This window comes from Acinonyx jubatus, chromosome C2 (genome assembly GCF_027475565.1).
Source record: "Acinonyx jubatus isolate Ajub_Pintada_27869175 chromosome C2, VMU_Ajub_asm_v1.0, whole genome shotgun sequence".
Lineage (NCBI taxonomy): Eukaryota > Metazoa > Chordata > Mammalia > Carnivora > Felidae > Acinonyx > Acinonyx jubatus.
Window position 1 is genome coordinate 81,186,179 of NC_069384.1, and position 17,985 is coordinate 81,204,163.

General features: G+C 40.2%; 1 protein-coding gene across 13 annotated transcripts in view; it reads right to left on the reverse strand.

The window, feature by feature from the left end:
- Positions 1-17,985, reverse strand: part of VPS8 (VPS8 subunit of CORVET complex) — a 253,159-nt gene that overhangs the window by 93,232 nt on the left and 141,942 nt on the right. For all 13 annotated transcript variants that reach the window (XR_008297776.1, XR_008297777.1, XM_027061270.2 and 10 more), the window contains one exon: positions 11,476-11,522. Coding sequence is in view for 11 of the 13 variants with exons in the window: in XM_027061270.2 (XP_026917071.1) it covers positions 11,476-11,522 (47 nt within the window). In the remaining 2 variants the exon portion in view is untranslated. The remainder of the gene's footprint in view (positions 1-11,475; positions 11,523-17,985) is intronic.

Sequence of the window (17,985 nt, forward strand, 5' to 3'; positions counted from 1 at the left end):
GTAACTTGTGCTGACAACTTAGGGCCACCTCAGCTTAGCCTAAATCCTGACTGCTTGAATTCTCTGCTCATCCCCATATAACCAGTCCTTAGAGGTAGTGGCGTACTGATGACTGCTTGGTACCTTTTAGACTGAAAACTCAAATACATCATTCACAACACACAAGAGTGAAGACAATTATTGTCCATGGAGTTATCATTCTAATCAAGTTGTTTTACAAGGTTGTTAAGCTGAGCTTCCAGTTTTCCATTTTACATTCCATGTTAAAAATGCCACAATGTAATCCCATGTCCTTTGAACAAAACATTAGCAAATGTGCCAATCTGCCTGAAAAACACTTTAAGAGGCATTATTATAGGCAGCAAAGACAATACCCACAAAATGAGCATGGAATTGTAACAACAGTAACGCCTCACAAACCAGACAGGAGACTGGCTTAGGTGGAAACCCATCTGTTGCAAGAAAGAACATAGTAGGTGTGGCTCTCCATGATGGCTCTCTAAGTCAGGCAGAGATGACAGTATCCCTCATACAGAACAGCCACACTTCCTTATCAACTTTTATGAGGCGCAGACCAAAGCAGACAAGGGCACCGTTCTGTCTAATGGCAAAGATTCTGCCACATCAAATCAATGTAACAGCAGATGTAATTCAGGTCTTCAGGGGACTTGTTCACTTTCCATTTCCCTAGTCTGATACTAGTGTCAAAGATGTCCTTCCCAAAACTTAATAGAACTTTTGTTCTCTTTCTGATATTCACAAAAGAGAAAGTGTATTGTTTTCAATGTTCTCCTGCATAAAGAGGAAAAATGGCTTTTATAAGCTAACAGAAATAAGAGCCTAATGATTTTCATAGAAAAATAATTTAGTTCCATAACCTCATCAGGTATAAATAGTACCTGGGGATGCCTGGGTGGCTCAGTCAGTTGAGTGCCCAACTCTTGATTTTGGTTCTGGCCATAATCTCGTGGATTGTGGGATCGAGCTCCACGTCAGGCTCTGCACTGATTGTGTGGAGCCTGCTTGGCAGTCTTCGTCCTCTCTCTACGCCTCCCCCACTTACACACTCTCTCTCCCAAAATAAACATTAAAAAAAAAAAGTGTATCTGGATCATTCCAATGTTGTACAGACTTCAATTAAATCTCACAGGGTAAGCTAAAACAACTTTTCCAAAATACTACTATTAAAAATGGTAATAAGAAGAATGCTGAGGTTATTTGTAATGTGTACTTTCTTCCTACTGCAAAGCTCTCCCTAACACTGAAATATGCCAGTGATCCCACTAGCAAGAATTGTCTTAACGTGGCCTAATTCAAAGAAAGACTGGGAAGGTGCAGGTCCTGCCACCTCGGCATAATACCTAAATTGGGGCATTTGTAGGTCTGGATGAGACGCCTGATGCCATTCTCTCCCCAAAGTGATAGATGGAACTAGAGAGACAAAGGAGATGCAGTTCTGTGACCCCACTGCAGAGACATTCTTTGAACAGTTCTCAGAAGTACGGTTTGAGCTGATGCTGGGTCAGACTACATAAATCTGATATCCACATATAATTCTGAACATATAGAGAACAAAGACATTTAGTTTCTGGTCTGGCATGTAAAGAGCTTGAAAGTTAACACCTCCATCCTCTCAGGAAAAATGCTGAGCAAACAGAAAATCAACAACTCTTGTTCCATCTACCTGAGAGCTGAAGTGGTGGGGCCAGCTGCCACCCCTGAGTTAGCAACAGACAGGTGGGTATAAATGATCACAGCCTACTGGAGCAGAAGCCACCACTGCTGGAGCTGGTACACTGGGGTAGGAAAACTTCAGCCGTCAATGACAAAATGCCAGAGATTCGGTGTGGACAGACTCAAGAATTAAATATCCTAGGGGGCCGAGTCTTGGGGGGAGTTTCCCTACTTTCATGGATTTTATCTTGAGGAGCTACCAGGTTCTCATTGTGAAGACCGGAGAAAAATCCAGTCATGCTTCCAGTACCAGAGAGGAGAAAAGTGGCTGTTTAAAAATATATCCAGAGCATTTTGTTCTTCTTAACAAGGCCTGCTATGGACTGAATTATGTCCCCTGCAAATTCATACGTTGAAGTCCCAACTCCCGATATCTCACAATGTGACCTTATTTGGAAACAGGACTTTGTAGATGTAATTAGTTAGGATGAGGTTATACTGGAGTAAGGTGGACTCATAATCCAACATAACCAGTGTCCTTAAAAGAAGAGAAAATTTTGACATAAACATACATACAGGGAGAATGCATGTGAAAATGAAGGTTGAAATCAGGGTGATGCTTTCACAAGCTAAGGAATGACAAAGATTGCCGGCAAAGCACCAGAAAGTAGAGGAGGAACATGGAACTCTTTCTCACAACCATCCCAACACTTGTCTTGGACTTCCAGTCTCCACAACTGAGACAATAAATTTCTGTTGTTTAACCACACAGTTGTGGTACTTTGTGAAGGCAGGCCTTGCAAAGTAATACAACTGCCCTCAAGGGAAACTATTTTATCAGAGACTAACCAAGCTGAGGGAAGAGAAATAACCACATCCAGCCCTCTCTAGCCTTCCTGTCTCACTTAAAGGGGTACAAGGGGGTTACTGAGAAGTACTTGGGAGGGTCATTGCCAGAGACACAACTCACCAAGAGTGAACACTAATCACAGGACTAAAGAATGCTTCTCCTCCACCACACCTCACCACTACATCAATAGGGCATGCCTACATAATAACAGGGGAAAAGAACTGAAAGAACTACACAGCTCAGACTTTACAAAAAGTCTCTAGGGAAATCTAAAAACAACCAGGGAGAGAAAAACATGGATACCGAAGTAACTTTCAGGGTCAGACAACTACCGCTACAGCAAACAGTAAGCAAAGCCTCACGCTTAACCAGATAAACATAAAACTTCACACCAAAGGCCTATTTGCCATAGTTCCTTTTATGCAGTACATCATCTCCAGCTTTCAATAAAAAGTTACAAGACAACATAAAAAACAACAACAACAAATACAGTTTGAAGAGATTTAGCAAGCATCAGAACCAAACTCAAATATGCCAGAGATGTTGGATTTATTACATGGGATCTTAAAACTTATGATCAATATGCTGAGGGCTCTTACTGGAAAAAGTGACAATATGTAAGTACAGATGGGTAAAGTAAGCAGAGAAATGGAAACTCTAAGGAAGGATCAAAAGAAAATGCTAGAAATGAAAAAAACACGAAATAAAATTAAGAATGCCTTTGATGGCCTCATCAACAGCCTGGATACCGCTGAGGAAAGAATCAGTGAGTTTAAAGGTGTGTCAATAACATGTCAATAGAAATTCCCAAACTGAAGCACAAAGAGAAAAGAGACTTGAGGGCAGAAAGACCCAGAACAGAATATCCAAAGACTGGCACAAATATAAAGGGTAACGCCATAAGAAGAAAGAGAAAATGGGAAAAAAATATTTGCACAGCAATAATGACTGAGAATTTCCCCAAATTAATGACAGATATCAAACTACTGATTCAGGAACCTCAGAGAACACCAAAGAGGACAAACAGCAAAAATCTATACCTAGGCATATTATATTCAAACTGCAGAAAATCAAAGACAAAGAGAAAATCTTAAAAGAAGTCGGAGGGAAGGAAAACACTACCTACAGAGGAGCAAGGCTAAGAATTACACTACACTTCTCTCCATAAACCATGCAAGCAAAAGACAGCAGAATGAAATATTTAAAGTCTTGGAAGAAAAAACCCACCAACCTACAATTGTGTATCCAGGAAAATTATCTCTCAAAAGTGAAGGGGAAATACTTTCTGAGACAAAAATTGTGAGAATATGTCATCAGTAGACTTGCCTTTCAAGAAATGTTAGTTCTTCAGAAGGAAGAAAAATGATATAGGTCATAAATCTGCATCTACATAAAGAGCATTAGAGAGGGAATAAATTAAGGTAAAATAAATGTTTTATTTTTCTTATTCTTAACTGATCTAACAGGAAACAATTTGTCCTGTGCTCACTTCCGCGGCACATATACAGAAGACAATTTGTCCAAAAGAATAATAGTTACAATGTATTCAGTGATTATGGTTTATGGTTAAGTGAATGACAGCAAATATTATAAGGGATAAGAGGGAGGAATTAGGAATCCTTTATCATAAGGTACTGATACTACGCATGAAGCACTGTAGTGTTGTATCTGTTACTGGACTTGGATTAGTTATAAATGTGCACTGCCAACTGAAGGGCAACCACTAAAAGAAGTAAAAAAAGAAATATAATCGATATACTAAGAGAAGAGACAAAATGGAATCATATAAAATGCTCAATTAAAACCAAAGGCAGAAAAGTAGAATACCAAAAAAAAAAAAAAACAAAAACCCACAAAAAACAACAAAAAAAAGAAACAAAAAAACAAGGCAATGAAAGCAACAAATAAAAATAGCAACATAAATAGAAAATAAAGGGTAGGATTACAAAAATCACGCAGAACCTTAAAATGTGCCCTTTTCACTGAAAACAGAAAACAAAAACAGGTGTTTGGAAAGACTTCTTTAAATACACATGAAGCAATTAAAAAAAACACTTTAATATGTGGCACTTATATCTTAGTTTTGTTTCAAAAAATTTAAAAGCAAAGAGCAGACCCTTCCAAACTACTTATAATTGCTCTTATATTTATTATTAACATAAGCAAATCTATGGGGGCAAAGAATATAGTGAACATTAAGCTACCAATCTACAGATCTGTCTACATCTGTACATGTCCTCTTATCAATCATATACACATACAGTACGTATGCAAACTATTTCTTGTTAACGTATTTTTCCAGTTTAGCATTATTTTTACATTCACATTGCCATGTTTGCTAATTTGGTATTCAATTTTGCTCATATACCTTAGTATTTACTTAGTCACCTCCCCATCCTCTTTTATAAATAGCTTTTTCACTATGTAAATGCGAATACAGTTAATTTAATATCAGCCACATTTTTTTCACAGTATTTCCTTAAAATACTTTCCAAAATTGAAACACTGGATCAAAGCACATATATAACTTTTAGAGCTCTTAATAACTAATTATATATACATATATGTATATATATATACACGTGTGTGTGTGTATATATATATATACACACACATACATAAAGTGCATACATTAAATTGCTCTCAAGAAAACAAAGTGGACTAAGGCAGAAACACATATGCAAAGGAAGGAATGACAGAACATAGTGCCTCCTCTAATCAAACAGGTCAGTACTGGGGAGGAATAAAGGGGCAAAGAGAAATGGGAGAAAGGAAGCAAATGAAGCCAGACAGAAAGGCCATGAGGAGTTTGTATTTGGCCTTGGATAATGGGAATGGAAAGAACTTTGAGAAGGAGAGCTTTGAAGGGTGGTTAGGAGGCGATCAGGAGAGAGATACTGTGTGCCTGAACCAGGGCAGTGGGCAACAGAACAGAGGAGGACTCCCGTATGTACGGAGCTATCTAAGAGGTTGATGTCATGACTGGTTCTGTGTGGTATGGCTAAGGTAGAATGGAGTAGGTAAAGCAAAGTGAAGAATCCATCATCACTCTCAAAATTTTACTGAAGACACTTAAACATAATTGCCTGCTTGCTTGTCTATTTCCTCCATTAGAATGTAAATTCTGTCAAGGCAGGGCATCTTATTCACTATTTTACTTTCCATGCCTGTCAGTCTGCTTAGCATGCTGTAGTTACTCAGTCAATTGTTAAGTGAAATAAATGGGTGGAGAATGCCATTTGCTAGGAGAGAAAATAAAAAAGAAGAAACAGGTCTGGATTAAGAACATGTGAGTATAATTTTGAGCCATTTCAACCTCTAGCACAGTACTTAGCAGACAGCAATTTCATTACAAAGAAGTACTGATTATAGGAATAAAGAAATAAATGCAGGCAGGCTATTTTCCCTTCCTTCCTTCCTTCCTTCCTTCCTTCCTTCCTTCCTTCCTTCCTTCCTTCCTTCCTTCCTTCTTTCCTTCCTTCCTTCTTCCCTCCCTCCCTCCCTTCCTTCCTTCCTTCTCTCTGTTTCTTTCTCCTTTCTTTCCTCCCTACCTCCCTCTATATCTAGCTAGCTAGCTAGCTGAAAAGATTTGGAGATTAGGAAATGATATGTTAGTATTTAAAAGGTTTAATCTGAGCTTCTGGCAAAGTACTAACCAAAGACACTAAAGAGTTCGAAACAAGTCTCCTCAAAATGTGCCATTTTGGCATATGGACTGTTCTGAGCTGATGACAATCAAGACCCTGTGAGTTCAAGAGAAACCTTTGCCCCTCCATTAACTGATGTGAAAATGTTGGGGTTTGGAGCAAACGGTCAAGAAAGAATTCTTGAGGTGTTCTTCAGTGCAAAAAGGAGGGTTTCATTAAAGCATGGGACAGGACCTATGGGCAGAAAGAGCTGCAGTGGGTTATGAGGGATGGCTGATTATATACTTTCAAATTGGGAGGGAGTCAGAGATAGCATAAATCTCCAAGGAACTTGAAAGCAAGGCTTCCAGGACCTTGAGGGGCTAGCTGTTGTTAGGAAAGGTCATTTACCAGTGTCTAGTAAAACCCTAGTCATGAGATCCTTAGAATGTATCTCAGTGGGCTATATGCTTGGAGGATGATTGCTGGCATCTCTCTGGGGCGGGGGGGGGGGGGGGTTGGGGGAGGAGGGACAGGTAGAGATAAAGGAAGTTTCCAAAGGAATTTTTACCTGTTAAAGGTGACTTACAGGATCCTGGAGGTTGGGTTAATATTAAGATAAGGTTGTCTTTTGCCCTCAGCAAAATATGAACACTGAGGCACGTCTCAAGGACTGGTCAATGGGCTGTAAGTTGTAAGGAAATTTGATTTTTTTCTTTTGCCTTTATTGTCCACATCATAAACTATCTAAAAGAATCTAAATTTGGAGCTTTACCCAGAATAAGAGTTATTATCAGAGATCAATTTTCTCTGAAGTGATCCATCTGTATGGCAGGGCAAATACCTAAATACCCAACATCTGCTCTTCTTCTTGCCCTGTGAAGTGTCCTCCTCCCCGCTGAAGCCCCAGGCCCCTATCCCACTCCTTAGTTCAGGATGGCATACAGATCTCACTTTACCTTTCTGTCTTTGAACCTCTCATGTATGTAGGGGTTCTATACATATGAAATTAAACCTGACTTTCTCGTGTTCATCTATCTCATCTCAATTTGATTCTTAATCCAGCCAGAAGAACATTTGAAGGGTAGAGAAAAATTCACCCTAACAATATGATATCTGGTGGTATGCCCAGCCAAGCTGATAGGCACTCAATGAAATAGAAATGAATCTTCCTATGTCAAAGTTCATGAACATAATGTTCTAATTTCTTATTCTAATTTTGAAATATGCTATTTCAACACTGAGGGTCAACATCTTTTTTTTTTTAATGTTTATTTTTGAGAGAGGGACAGAGTGTGAGCGGGGGAGGGGTAGAGAAAGGGAGGGAGAGAGAGGGAGGGAGGGAGACAGGGAGGGAGACAGGGAGGGGGAGAGAGAGAGAGAGAGAGGGAGGGGGGGGGGGGAGGGAGGGAGGGAGGGAGAGAACTAACAAATCTGAAGCAGGCTCCAGGCTCTGAGCTGTCAGCACAGAGCCCGACACAGGGATCGAACTCATGAACCGTGAGATCATGACCTGAGGTGAAGTCGAACACTTAGCCGACTGAGCTACCCAGGCGCCAAGAGAGTCAACATCTTAAAATGTCCCCTCAAAATTATCCATAGAAACACTGACAGGTTCAACTTAAATCCAATATATAACCATTTCCATAATCTATGTTTTGCTCCTTGGTAAAGCTACTCATTTTCTTAGCAATGCTCAATTTTTACTTTATTTTGATTAAATATTAGAAATACAATGTGACTTTTATGTGTTTTTTATTTCCTACAAGAAAGTCATACCATATATTTCAGAGGCCTCCAGGAGATGGTTAACAAAGGCTAAATTGACATTACCAAGACATTACCAAGAGAAGTGTACTGAGGAAAATATTGTGAATATAAATATACTTGCACATTTTCTTTACTCCTTATGTAAGCTCATAGCCCCACAAAAACCATCAGTGTCCTTTGTATTATCCTTCAAGCATTCCCACTGCACAAAAGGCCTACATCTGGATGTAAATATATAAGGAGAACTCCCATGAGAATTCTCGGCAAGCAGGAGTGCACACAGTGAGTGGGGGTGGGGTGGGCTTTATGTAGCAGCTGTCCCAAAGAAGGGAATTGGAAGAGAATGCAAATCCTTTCTCTCCCAAGCTGTTGGCCTCAATTCAGGCAAGTAATTTGTTTCAGTAGGATTAACTCCCCCACCAAAAATTATCTAATCCTTCTATGTACAGATGCCACCAATATCTTTATAGGTCAATTAATTCTACTGAGGACATTATTTACATAGTAAAGATAACATAAAGAAATTGAATAAAGAAAATTTATGAAGAGAAATATACCTAAGAATTCAACTAGATGATTTGTCCCTTTAAAAATGTTACTGACGAAATAAAAATCTACCCCCTCCAGAACAATTCAATAAATACTCAAAAATGTTAAATCAAATACGCATAAACTATATATGTATTTCTATACACACACACACATACATACACACACACATCGATGAGGATTCTACTAACTCAGGTTTTGGGGGGCAAAAGTAAAAACAAGCAATATTCTGACATGACACACACATATACAGTCTTCATCTGAAAATGACTGTTTTCTTTCATTTTCCTTACTTGCCAGAATGCTGCTAAAAGAGCTTCCTGAGTGATAGAAGGAGAACCTGGTTGTTAAAAAAAAGTCTGTTGCTTAAGAACAAAAAGGGAAGAATCAAAGGCAAAAACAGTCTCCATTGTGGGCCAGTGAAAAATGCCAGTCAGGGCCAGTCTACTTATGTTTGATGCTCTTTTTCCTCTAAGTATCTTTTCCGTACTCCCTTGTTTCCCAGAATGTGACAAGACCCTAATCCCTGCCTTTTGTTTTTCAGGTTAGTCAACAAGCATATTTATTTAAAAAGGCTAAAATGTGATGGACAATCATTCAGAGTAATGACTATGTTGATATTCATATTACCTAATACTGGTATTTTTTTATTTAAAAATAGTAAGATTTGGTAAATATCATCTTCTATATTTTATTACATGTGAGAAAAGGCCAAGCTCAAAGCTGAACTTCCTCTGTCCTCCTAGCTTGAGTCTCCTCAGGTAGGATGGTTGGGGGAAAAAGGACTTGATCAAATAAATTGTCCTACGGGAAGAGGCTCCAGGTGCTAGGAGAACAGATCAGACACAAGAGAGGAATAGAAGGAACTGTGCCACGGGAAAAGGGATGCACAGGCCCCAAAGAAAGGGCTGGGACTGGATGCCTCCTTCCTCAGCCTGCCCAGAACTCCCACCTCTCTCTCACATCTCTGTTCCCAGCTCCTCCCATCCTTTTTTCCACCAACCCCCAACTCTGACATAAGATGTTTTCATCAGTGAATTCCAGAAGTAGACTTGGGCCCATACTGGCTCTGAGGGAGAGCCAAATGATTAATATAAATTAACAAAAAAAAGCTATCTAGCCTCAGTGATATTCTGAGAACAGGGAATTAATACATAAGTAATTTGATGTCCATCGACTGATGAATGGATAGAGAAGATGTATATATGAAAAATGGAATATTACTAGGCAACCAAAAAGAATGAAATCTTGCCATTTGCAACAACATGGATGGAACTAGAGTGTATTTTGCTAAGTGAAGTCAGTCAGAGAAAGACAAATACCATATGATTTCACTCATATGTCTCATATGTGAAATTTAAGAAACAACAGATAAACATAGGGGAAGGGAAGTAAAAGTAAGATAAAAATAGGGAGGGGGGCAAACCATAAGAGACTCTTATTTTTTATTAAAAATTTTTAATGTTTATTTATTTTTGACAGAGAGACAGAGCATGAGCGGGGGAGGGGCAGAGAGAGAGGGAGACAGATCATCTGAAGCAGGCTCCAGGCTCTGAGCTGTGAGCACAGAGCCTAATGCGGGGCTCGAACTCACACTGCGAGATCATGACCTGAGCCGAAGTCGGACGCTTAACCAACTGAGCCACCCAGGCACCCAGGAGACTCTTAAATACAGAGAACAAACTGAGGGTTGCTGGAGGGGAGGTGAGTGGGGGGATGGGCTAGATGGGTGATGAGCATTAAGGAGGGCATTGTTGGGATGAACGCCGGGTGCTATATGGAAGTGACGAATCACTGGGTTCTACTGCTGAAACCAATACCACACTGTATGTTAACTAACTTGAATTTAAATTAAAAAACACCACCACCACCACCAAAACATAGATAATTTGAAAATGTCTTGAACAGGGGTGCTGGGGTACACAGTCAGACTGATTTTCTAAACGTGCATATGCACATTTGGATGACTGAATTTAAATGCAGCATAGTGTGCTCTACATTTAAATGACTGAGATTTCAAAAATTAGTACACAATCAACAAAACTACTGGCATTCTGAGTATGTAAAGATAGCACAGAATACTGGAATAACCCACACTGACATGAAGACTAAAGCAAATGTCTGTTTTCAATGACTAGTGTACGTTCTAATACAACATAAAAGTTTGTATGTCTCGTGTGAAAACAATGTCATACTGGAATATTATACTTATGCCACTGAGGCTTAACTCCGGGTGTACATCAAAAATAGCCCCACCCACAATGATTCTGTGAGTTTGGGCCCAGATGTCTGTATTTTTACAAGTTTCTTAGGTGATTCTGACACATACTTCCATTTAAGACAGAGTGACTGTCTTAGAGGATGTTAAATATTATTCCACTCAACTCCCAATGCACTCCGCTTAGTCACAGCAAAATGTTAAGATCTCACACATAAAGCTGCTTTGCTTACAAATCCATTACTAATCTCATCATCTCCCTGGGTTAGTTTTTATTTGATGAGTACCACAGCAGCACTTAAAAAAAAAAATTAAACTTTGCTTCTCATACCACCACATGAAGTTATTAAAAACTAACACTTGAAATAAGTATTTAAGAGGTAATAAATTCAGAGGTGAGCTGGGAACTAGGTGTTTACTTTCAAAGTAAAACTATCAATCCACAGCAGTATGGAATAAAGAACAGGAAGAAGTGAAGTCAGGAATAGAAAGGGGAAGCTAGACGGTCATCAGATTCCTCCTGAAACATGTTTTCATGATTTTTTTTTACACTGATAACAACTCACCATGTATGTTCATGTTTGAACAGAAAAAAGTATTCCCTCAAGATATAATGGATATTCATCATATATTTTGTATAATCTATGAAACTGTTAATCAAAAACTAACACTAAGAATCAAAAGCTAATTATACTATTTGGATGCCATGGGCCAGTTTCTTCACCTCAATTTATTTCTTTTGATTTTTCATCTACATAAAAAAAACAAAAACAAATTTATGAACATACCTTGGGTCAAGAAGACTCCTCAAAAACTTGAAAAGCAAAACCTGGTCCTGAATGAAAAAAAAACAATTAAAAATACAATTAAATATTAAAGAACATATTTTCAAACTATGCCATGGTAAAGAATGACTCTAAAAAATCTCTAAAGTGCACACAATTCCATTAAGTCTTCTGTACAGATCTAAGAAATTCTAAGGACTCATTTGGAGGTCATTTCCTCTCAGTAATTCAAATCATTGTCACACATTCCATTCTGAGTGCAGAAGAAACACAAATGCCTTGTTATTGCAAAAAAAAAAAAAAAATGCCTTCTATTGAGGCATATATCCCCTCGCAGTTCTCAGCACAAGGATCCTGAGACCGGCAGATGCTCTGAACTACTCTGCAGATAGTGGGCTCTAGCTACACGGACGGGTTCAGATTGCTTCACCTGGGCCTCCTTGTGATAATGGCCTATTGCAAGGCAATTAATCTAAGTAGGGTAGGAGCTTGAGTCCCAAATAACAACCACCACCAAAAAAAAATCCAACTCCCCAATGTAATCAACTACAGAAGAGATGGCACACTGCAACATTTTAGCAATTAATATGCCATAAAATCTGGGTGCTGTTTCTTCCACTTATTAGCTGTGTGACTTTGTGTAAGTCACTGACTCTTGGCAATTCAGTTTACATATGTGAAAAAAAGAAAACGACAGTATCTTTTCTTTCCTCTGCACAAGGTGTAGAGAATTAAATGAGATACACCTTAAAATACACTATGGAGGCACCTGAGTGGCTCATTCATTTGAGCATCTGACTCTTGATTTCGGCTCAGGTCATGATCCCATGGTCGTGAGATCAAGTGGTCATGATCCCAGGATCATGGGATCGAGCCCCTCGTTGGGCTCTGTACTGATCATAGAGCCTGCTTGAGATTCTCTCTTCCTCTCCCTCTTCCCCTCTTCCTTGCTCACATGCTCTCTCTCTCTCTCTCTCTCTAAAAGATAATAATAGATCGGTGGTTGGAAGATGGCGGCGTAGGAGGAGGCTGGGCTCACCGCGCGTCCTGCTGATCACTTAGATTCCACCTACACCTGCCTAAATAACCCAGAAAACTGCCAGAGGATTAGCAGAACGGAGTCGCCGGAGCCAAGTGCAGACGAGAGGCCCACGGAAGAGGGTAGGAAGGACGGCGAGGCGGTGAACGCTCCACTGAATGGCGGGAGGGAGCTGGGGCGGAGGGGCGGCTCGCCGGCCAAGCAGAGCCCCCGAGTCTCGCTGGCAAAAGCGGAGGGGCCTGACGGACTGTGTTCCGACAGCAAATGAGACTTAGCATCTGGGAGGTCATAAGTGAACAGCTCTGCTCGGAAAGCGGGAAGGCTGGAGGACAAAGGGAGGGAGAGCTGCTGAGCCCCTGGACGACAGAGCTCAGTTTGGTGGGGAACAAAGGCGCTCGCCAGCGCCATCTCCCCCGCCCATCCCCCAGCCAAAATCCCAAAGGGAACCAGTTCCTGCCAGGGAACTTGCTCGCTCCGCGCAAACACCCAACTCTGCGCTTCTGCGGAGCCAAACCTCCGGCAGCAGATCTGACTCCCTCCCGCTGCCACAGGGCCCCTCCTGAAGTGGATCACCTAAGGAGAAGAGAGCTAAGCCTGTCCCTCCTGCCCCCGTGCACCTTGCCTACCCACCCCAGCTAATACGCCAGATCCCCCAGCATCACAAGCCTGGCAGTGTGCAAGCAGCCAGACAGGCCACGCCACCCCACAGTGAATCCCGCCCCTAGGAGAGGGGAAGAGAAGGCACACACCAGTCTGACTGTGGCCCCAGCGGTGGGCTGGGGGCAGACATCAGGTCTGACTGCGGCTCCGCCCACCAACTCCAGTTATACACCACAGCACAGGGGAAGTGCCCTACAGCTCCTCACCACGCCAGGGACCATCCAAAATGACCAAGCGGAAGAATTCCCCTCAGAAGAATCTCCAGGAAATAACAACAGCTAATGAGCTGATCAAAAAGGATTTAAATAATATGACAGAAAGTGAATTTAGAATAATAGTCATAAAATTAATTGCTGGGCTTGAAAACAGTATAGCTGACAGCAGAGAATCTCTTGCTACAGAGATCAAGGGACTAAGGAACAGTCACGAGGAGCTGAAAAACGCTTTAAACGAAATGCATAACAAAATGGAAACCACCACAGCTTGGATTGAAGAGGCAGAGGAGAGAATAGGTGAACTAGAAGATAAAGTTATGGAAAAAGAGGAAGCTGAGAAAAAGAGAGATAAAAAAATCCAGGAGTATGAGGGGAAAATTAGAGAACTAAGTGATACACTAAAAACAAATAATATACGCATAATTGGTATCCCAGAGGAGGAAGAGAGAGGGAAAGGTGCTGAAGGGGTACTTGAAGAAATTATAGCTGAGAACTTCCCTGAACTGGGGAAGGAAAAAGGCATTGAAATCCAAGAGGCACAGAGAACTCCCTTCAGACGTAACTTGAATTGATCTTCTGCACGACATATCATAGTGAAACTGGCAAAATACAAGGATAAAGAGAAAATTCTGAAAGCAGCAAGAGGTAAACGTGCCCTCACATATAAAGGGAGACCTATAAGACTCATGACTGATCTCTCTTTTGAAACTTGGCAGGCCAGAAAGAATTGGCACGAGATTTTCAGTGTGCTAGACAGAAAAAATATGCAGCCAAGAATCCTTTATCCAGCAAGTCTGTCATTTAGAATAGAAGGAGAGATAAAGGTCTTCCCAAACAAACAAAAACTGAAGGAATTTGTCACCACTAAACCAGCCCTACAAGAGATCCTAAGGGGGACCCTGTGAGACAAAGTACCAGAGACATCACTACAAGCATAAAACAGACATCACAATGACTCTAAACCCGTATCTTTCTATAATAACACTGAATGTAAATGGATTATATGCGCCAACTAAAAGACATAGGGTATCAGAATGGATAAAAAAACAAGACCCATCTATTTGCTGTCTACAAGAGACTCATTTTAGACCTGAGGACACCTTTAGATTGAGAGTGAGGGGATGGAGAAATATTTATCATGCTACTGGAAGCCAAAAGAAAGCTGGAGTAGCCATACTTATATCAGACAAACTAGACTTTAAATTAAAGGCTGTAACAAGAGATGAAGAAGGACATTATATAATAGTTACAGGGTCTAGCCATCAGGAAGAGCTAACAATTATAAATGTCTATGTGCCGAATACCGGAGCCCCCAAATATATAAAACAATTACTCATAAACATAAGCAACCTTATTGATAAGAATGTGGTAATTGCAGGGGACTTTAACACCCCACTTACAGAAATGGATAGATCATCTAGACACATGGTCAATAAAGAAACAAGGGCCCTGAATGAGACATTGGATCAGATGGACTTGACAGATATATTTAGAACTCTGCATCCCAAAGCAACAGAATATACTTTCTTCTCGAGTGCACATGGAACATTCTCCAAGATAGATCATATACTGGGTCACAAAACAGCCCTTCATAAGTTTACAAGAATTGAAATTATACCATGCATACTTTCAGACCACAATGCTATGAAGCTTGAAATCAACCACAGAAAAAAGTCTGGAAAACCTCCAAAAGCATGGAGGTTAAAGAACACCCTACTAACGAATGAGTGGGTCAACCAGGCAATTAGAGAAGAAATTAAAAAATATATGGAAACAAACGAAAATGAAAATACAACAATCCAAACGCTTTGGGACGCAGCGAAGGCAGTCCTGAGAGGAAAATACATTGCAATCCAGGCCTATCTCAAGAAACAAGAAAAATCCCAAATACAAAATCTAACAGCACACCTAAAGGAAATAGAAGCAGAACAGCAAAGGCAGCCTAAACGCAGCAGAAGAAGAGAAATAATAAAGATCAGAGCAGAAATAAACAATATAGAATCTAAAAAAACTGTAGAGCAGATCAACGAAACCAAGAGTTGGTTTCTTGAAAAAATAAACAAAATTGACAAACCTCTAGCCAGGCTTCTCAAAAAGAAAAGGGAGATGACCCAAATAGATAAAATCATGAATGAAAATGGAATTATTACAACCAATCCCTCAGAGATACAAACAATTATCAGGGAATACTATGAAAAATTATATGTCAACAAATTGGACAACCTGGAAGAAATGGACAAATTCCTGAACACCCACATTCTTCCAAAACTCAATCAGGAGGAAATAGAAAGCTTGAACAGACCCATAACCAGCGAAGAAATTGAATCGGTTATCAAAAATCTCCCAACAAATAAGAGTCCAGGACCAGATGGCTTCCCAGGGGAGTTCTACCAGACGTTTAAAGCAGAGATAATACCTATCCTTCTCAAGCTATTCCAAGAAATAGAAAGGGAAGGAAAACTTCCAGACTCATTCTATGAAGCCAGTATTACTTTGATTCCTAAACCAGACAGAGACCCAGTAAAAAAAGAGAACTACAGGCCAATATCCCTGATGAATATGGATGCAAAAATTCTCAATAAGATACTAGCAAATCGAATTCAACGGCATATAAAAAGAATTATTCACCATGATCAAGTGGGATTCATTCCTGGGATGCAGGGCTGGTTCAACATTCGCAAATCAATCAACGTGATACATCACATTAACAAAAAAAAAGAGAAGAACCATATGATCCTGTCAATCGATGCAGAAAAGGCCTTTGACAAAATCCAGCACCCTTTCTTAATAAAAACCCTTGAGAAAGTCGGGATAGAAGGAACATACTTAAAGATCATAAAAGCCATTTATGAAAAGCCCACAGCTAACATCATCCTCAACGGGGAAAAACTGAGAGCTTTTTCCCTGAGATCAGGAACACAACAGGGATGCCCACTCTCACCGCTGTTGTTTAACATAGTGCTGGAAGTTCTAGCATCAGCAATCAGACAACAAAAAGAAATCAAAGGCATCAAAATTGGCAAAGATGAAGTCAAGCTTTTGCTTTTTGCAGATGACATGATATCATACATGGAAAATCCGATAGACTCCACCAAAAGTCTGCTAGAACTGATACATGAATTCAGCAAAGTTGCAGGATACAAAATCGATGTACAGAAATCAGTTGCATTCTTATACACTAACAATGAAGCAACAGAAAGACAAATAAAGAAACTGATCCCGTTCACAATTGCACCAAGAAGCATAAAATACCTAGGAATAAATCTAACCAAAGATGTAAAGGATCTGTATGCTGAAAACTATAGAAAGCTTATGAAGGTAATTGAAGAAGATTTAAAGAAATGGAAAGACATTCCCTGCTCATGGATTGGAAGAATAAATATTGTCAAAATGTCAATACTACCCAAAGCTATCTACACATTCAATGCAATCCCAATCAAAATTGCACCAGCATTCTTCTCGAAACTAGAACAAGCAATCCTAAAATTCATATGGAACCACAAAAGGTCCCGAATAGCCAAAGTAATTTTGAAGAAGAAGACCAAAGCAGGAGGCATCACAATCCCAGACTTTAGCCTCTTCTACAAAGGCGTCATCATCAAGACAGCATGGTATTGGCACAAAAACAGACACATAGACCAATGGAATAGGATAGAAACCCCAGAACTAGACCCACAAACGTATGGCCAACTCATCTTTGACAAAGCAGGAAAGAACATCCAATGGAAAAAAGACAGTCTCTTTAACAAATGGTGCTGGGAGAACTGGATAGCAACATGCAGAAGGTTGAAACTAGACCACTTTCTCACACCATTCACAAAAATAAACTCAAAATGGATAAAGGACCTGAATGTGAGACAGGAAACCATCAAAACCTTAGAGGAGAAAGCAGGAAAAGACCTCTCTGACCTTAGCCGTAGCAATCTCTTACTCGACACATGCCCAAAGGCAAGGGAATTAAAAGCAAAAGTGAATTACTGGGACCTTATGAAGATAAAAAGCTTCTGCACAGCAAAGGAAACAACCAACAAAACTAAAAGGCAACCAACGGAATGGGAAAAGATATTTGCAGATGACATATCGGACAAAGGGCTAGTATCCAAAATCTATAAAGAGCTCACCAAACTCCACACCCAAAAAGCAAATAACCCAGTGAAGAAATGGGCAGAAAACATGAATAGACACTTCTCTAAAGAAGATATACGGATGGCCAACAGGCACATGAAAAGATGTTCAGCGTCGCTCCTTATCAGGGAAATACAAATCAAAACCACACTCAGGTATCACCTCACGCCAGTCAGAGTGGCCAAAATGAACAAATCAGGAGACTATAGATGCTGGAGAGGATGTGGAGAAACGGGAACCCTCTTGCACTATTGGTGGGAATGCAAATTGGTGCAGCCGCTCTGGAAAGCAGTGTGGAGGTTCCTCAGAAAATTAAAAATAGACCTACCCTATGACCCAGCAATAGCACTGCTAGGAATTTATCCAGGGGATACAGGAGTACTGATGCATAGGGGCACTTGTACCCCAATGTTCATAGCAGCACTCTCAACAATAGCCAAATTATGGAAAGAGCCTAAATGTCCATCAACTGAT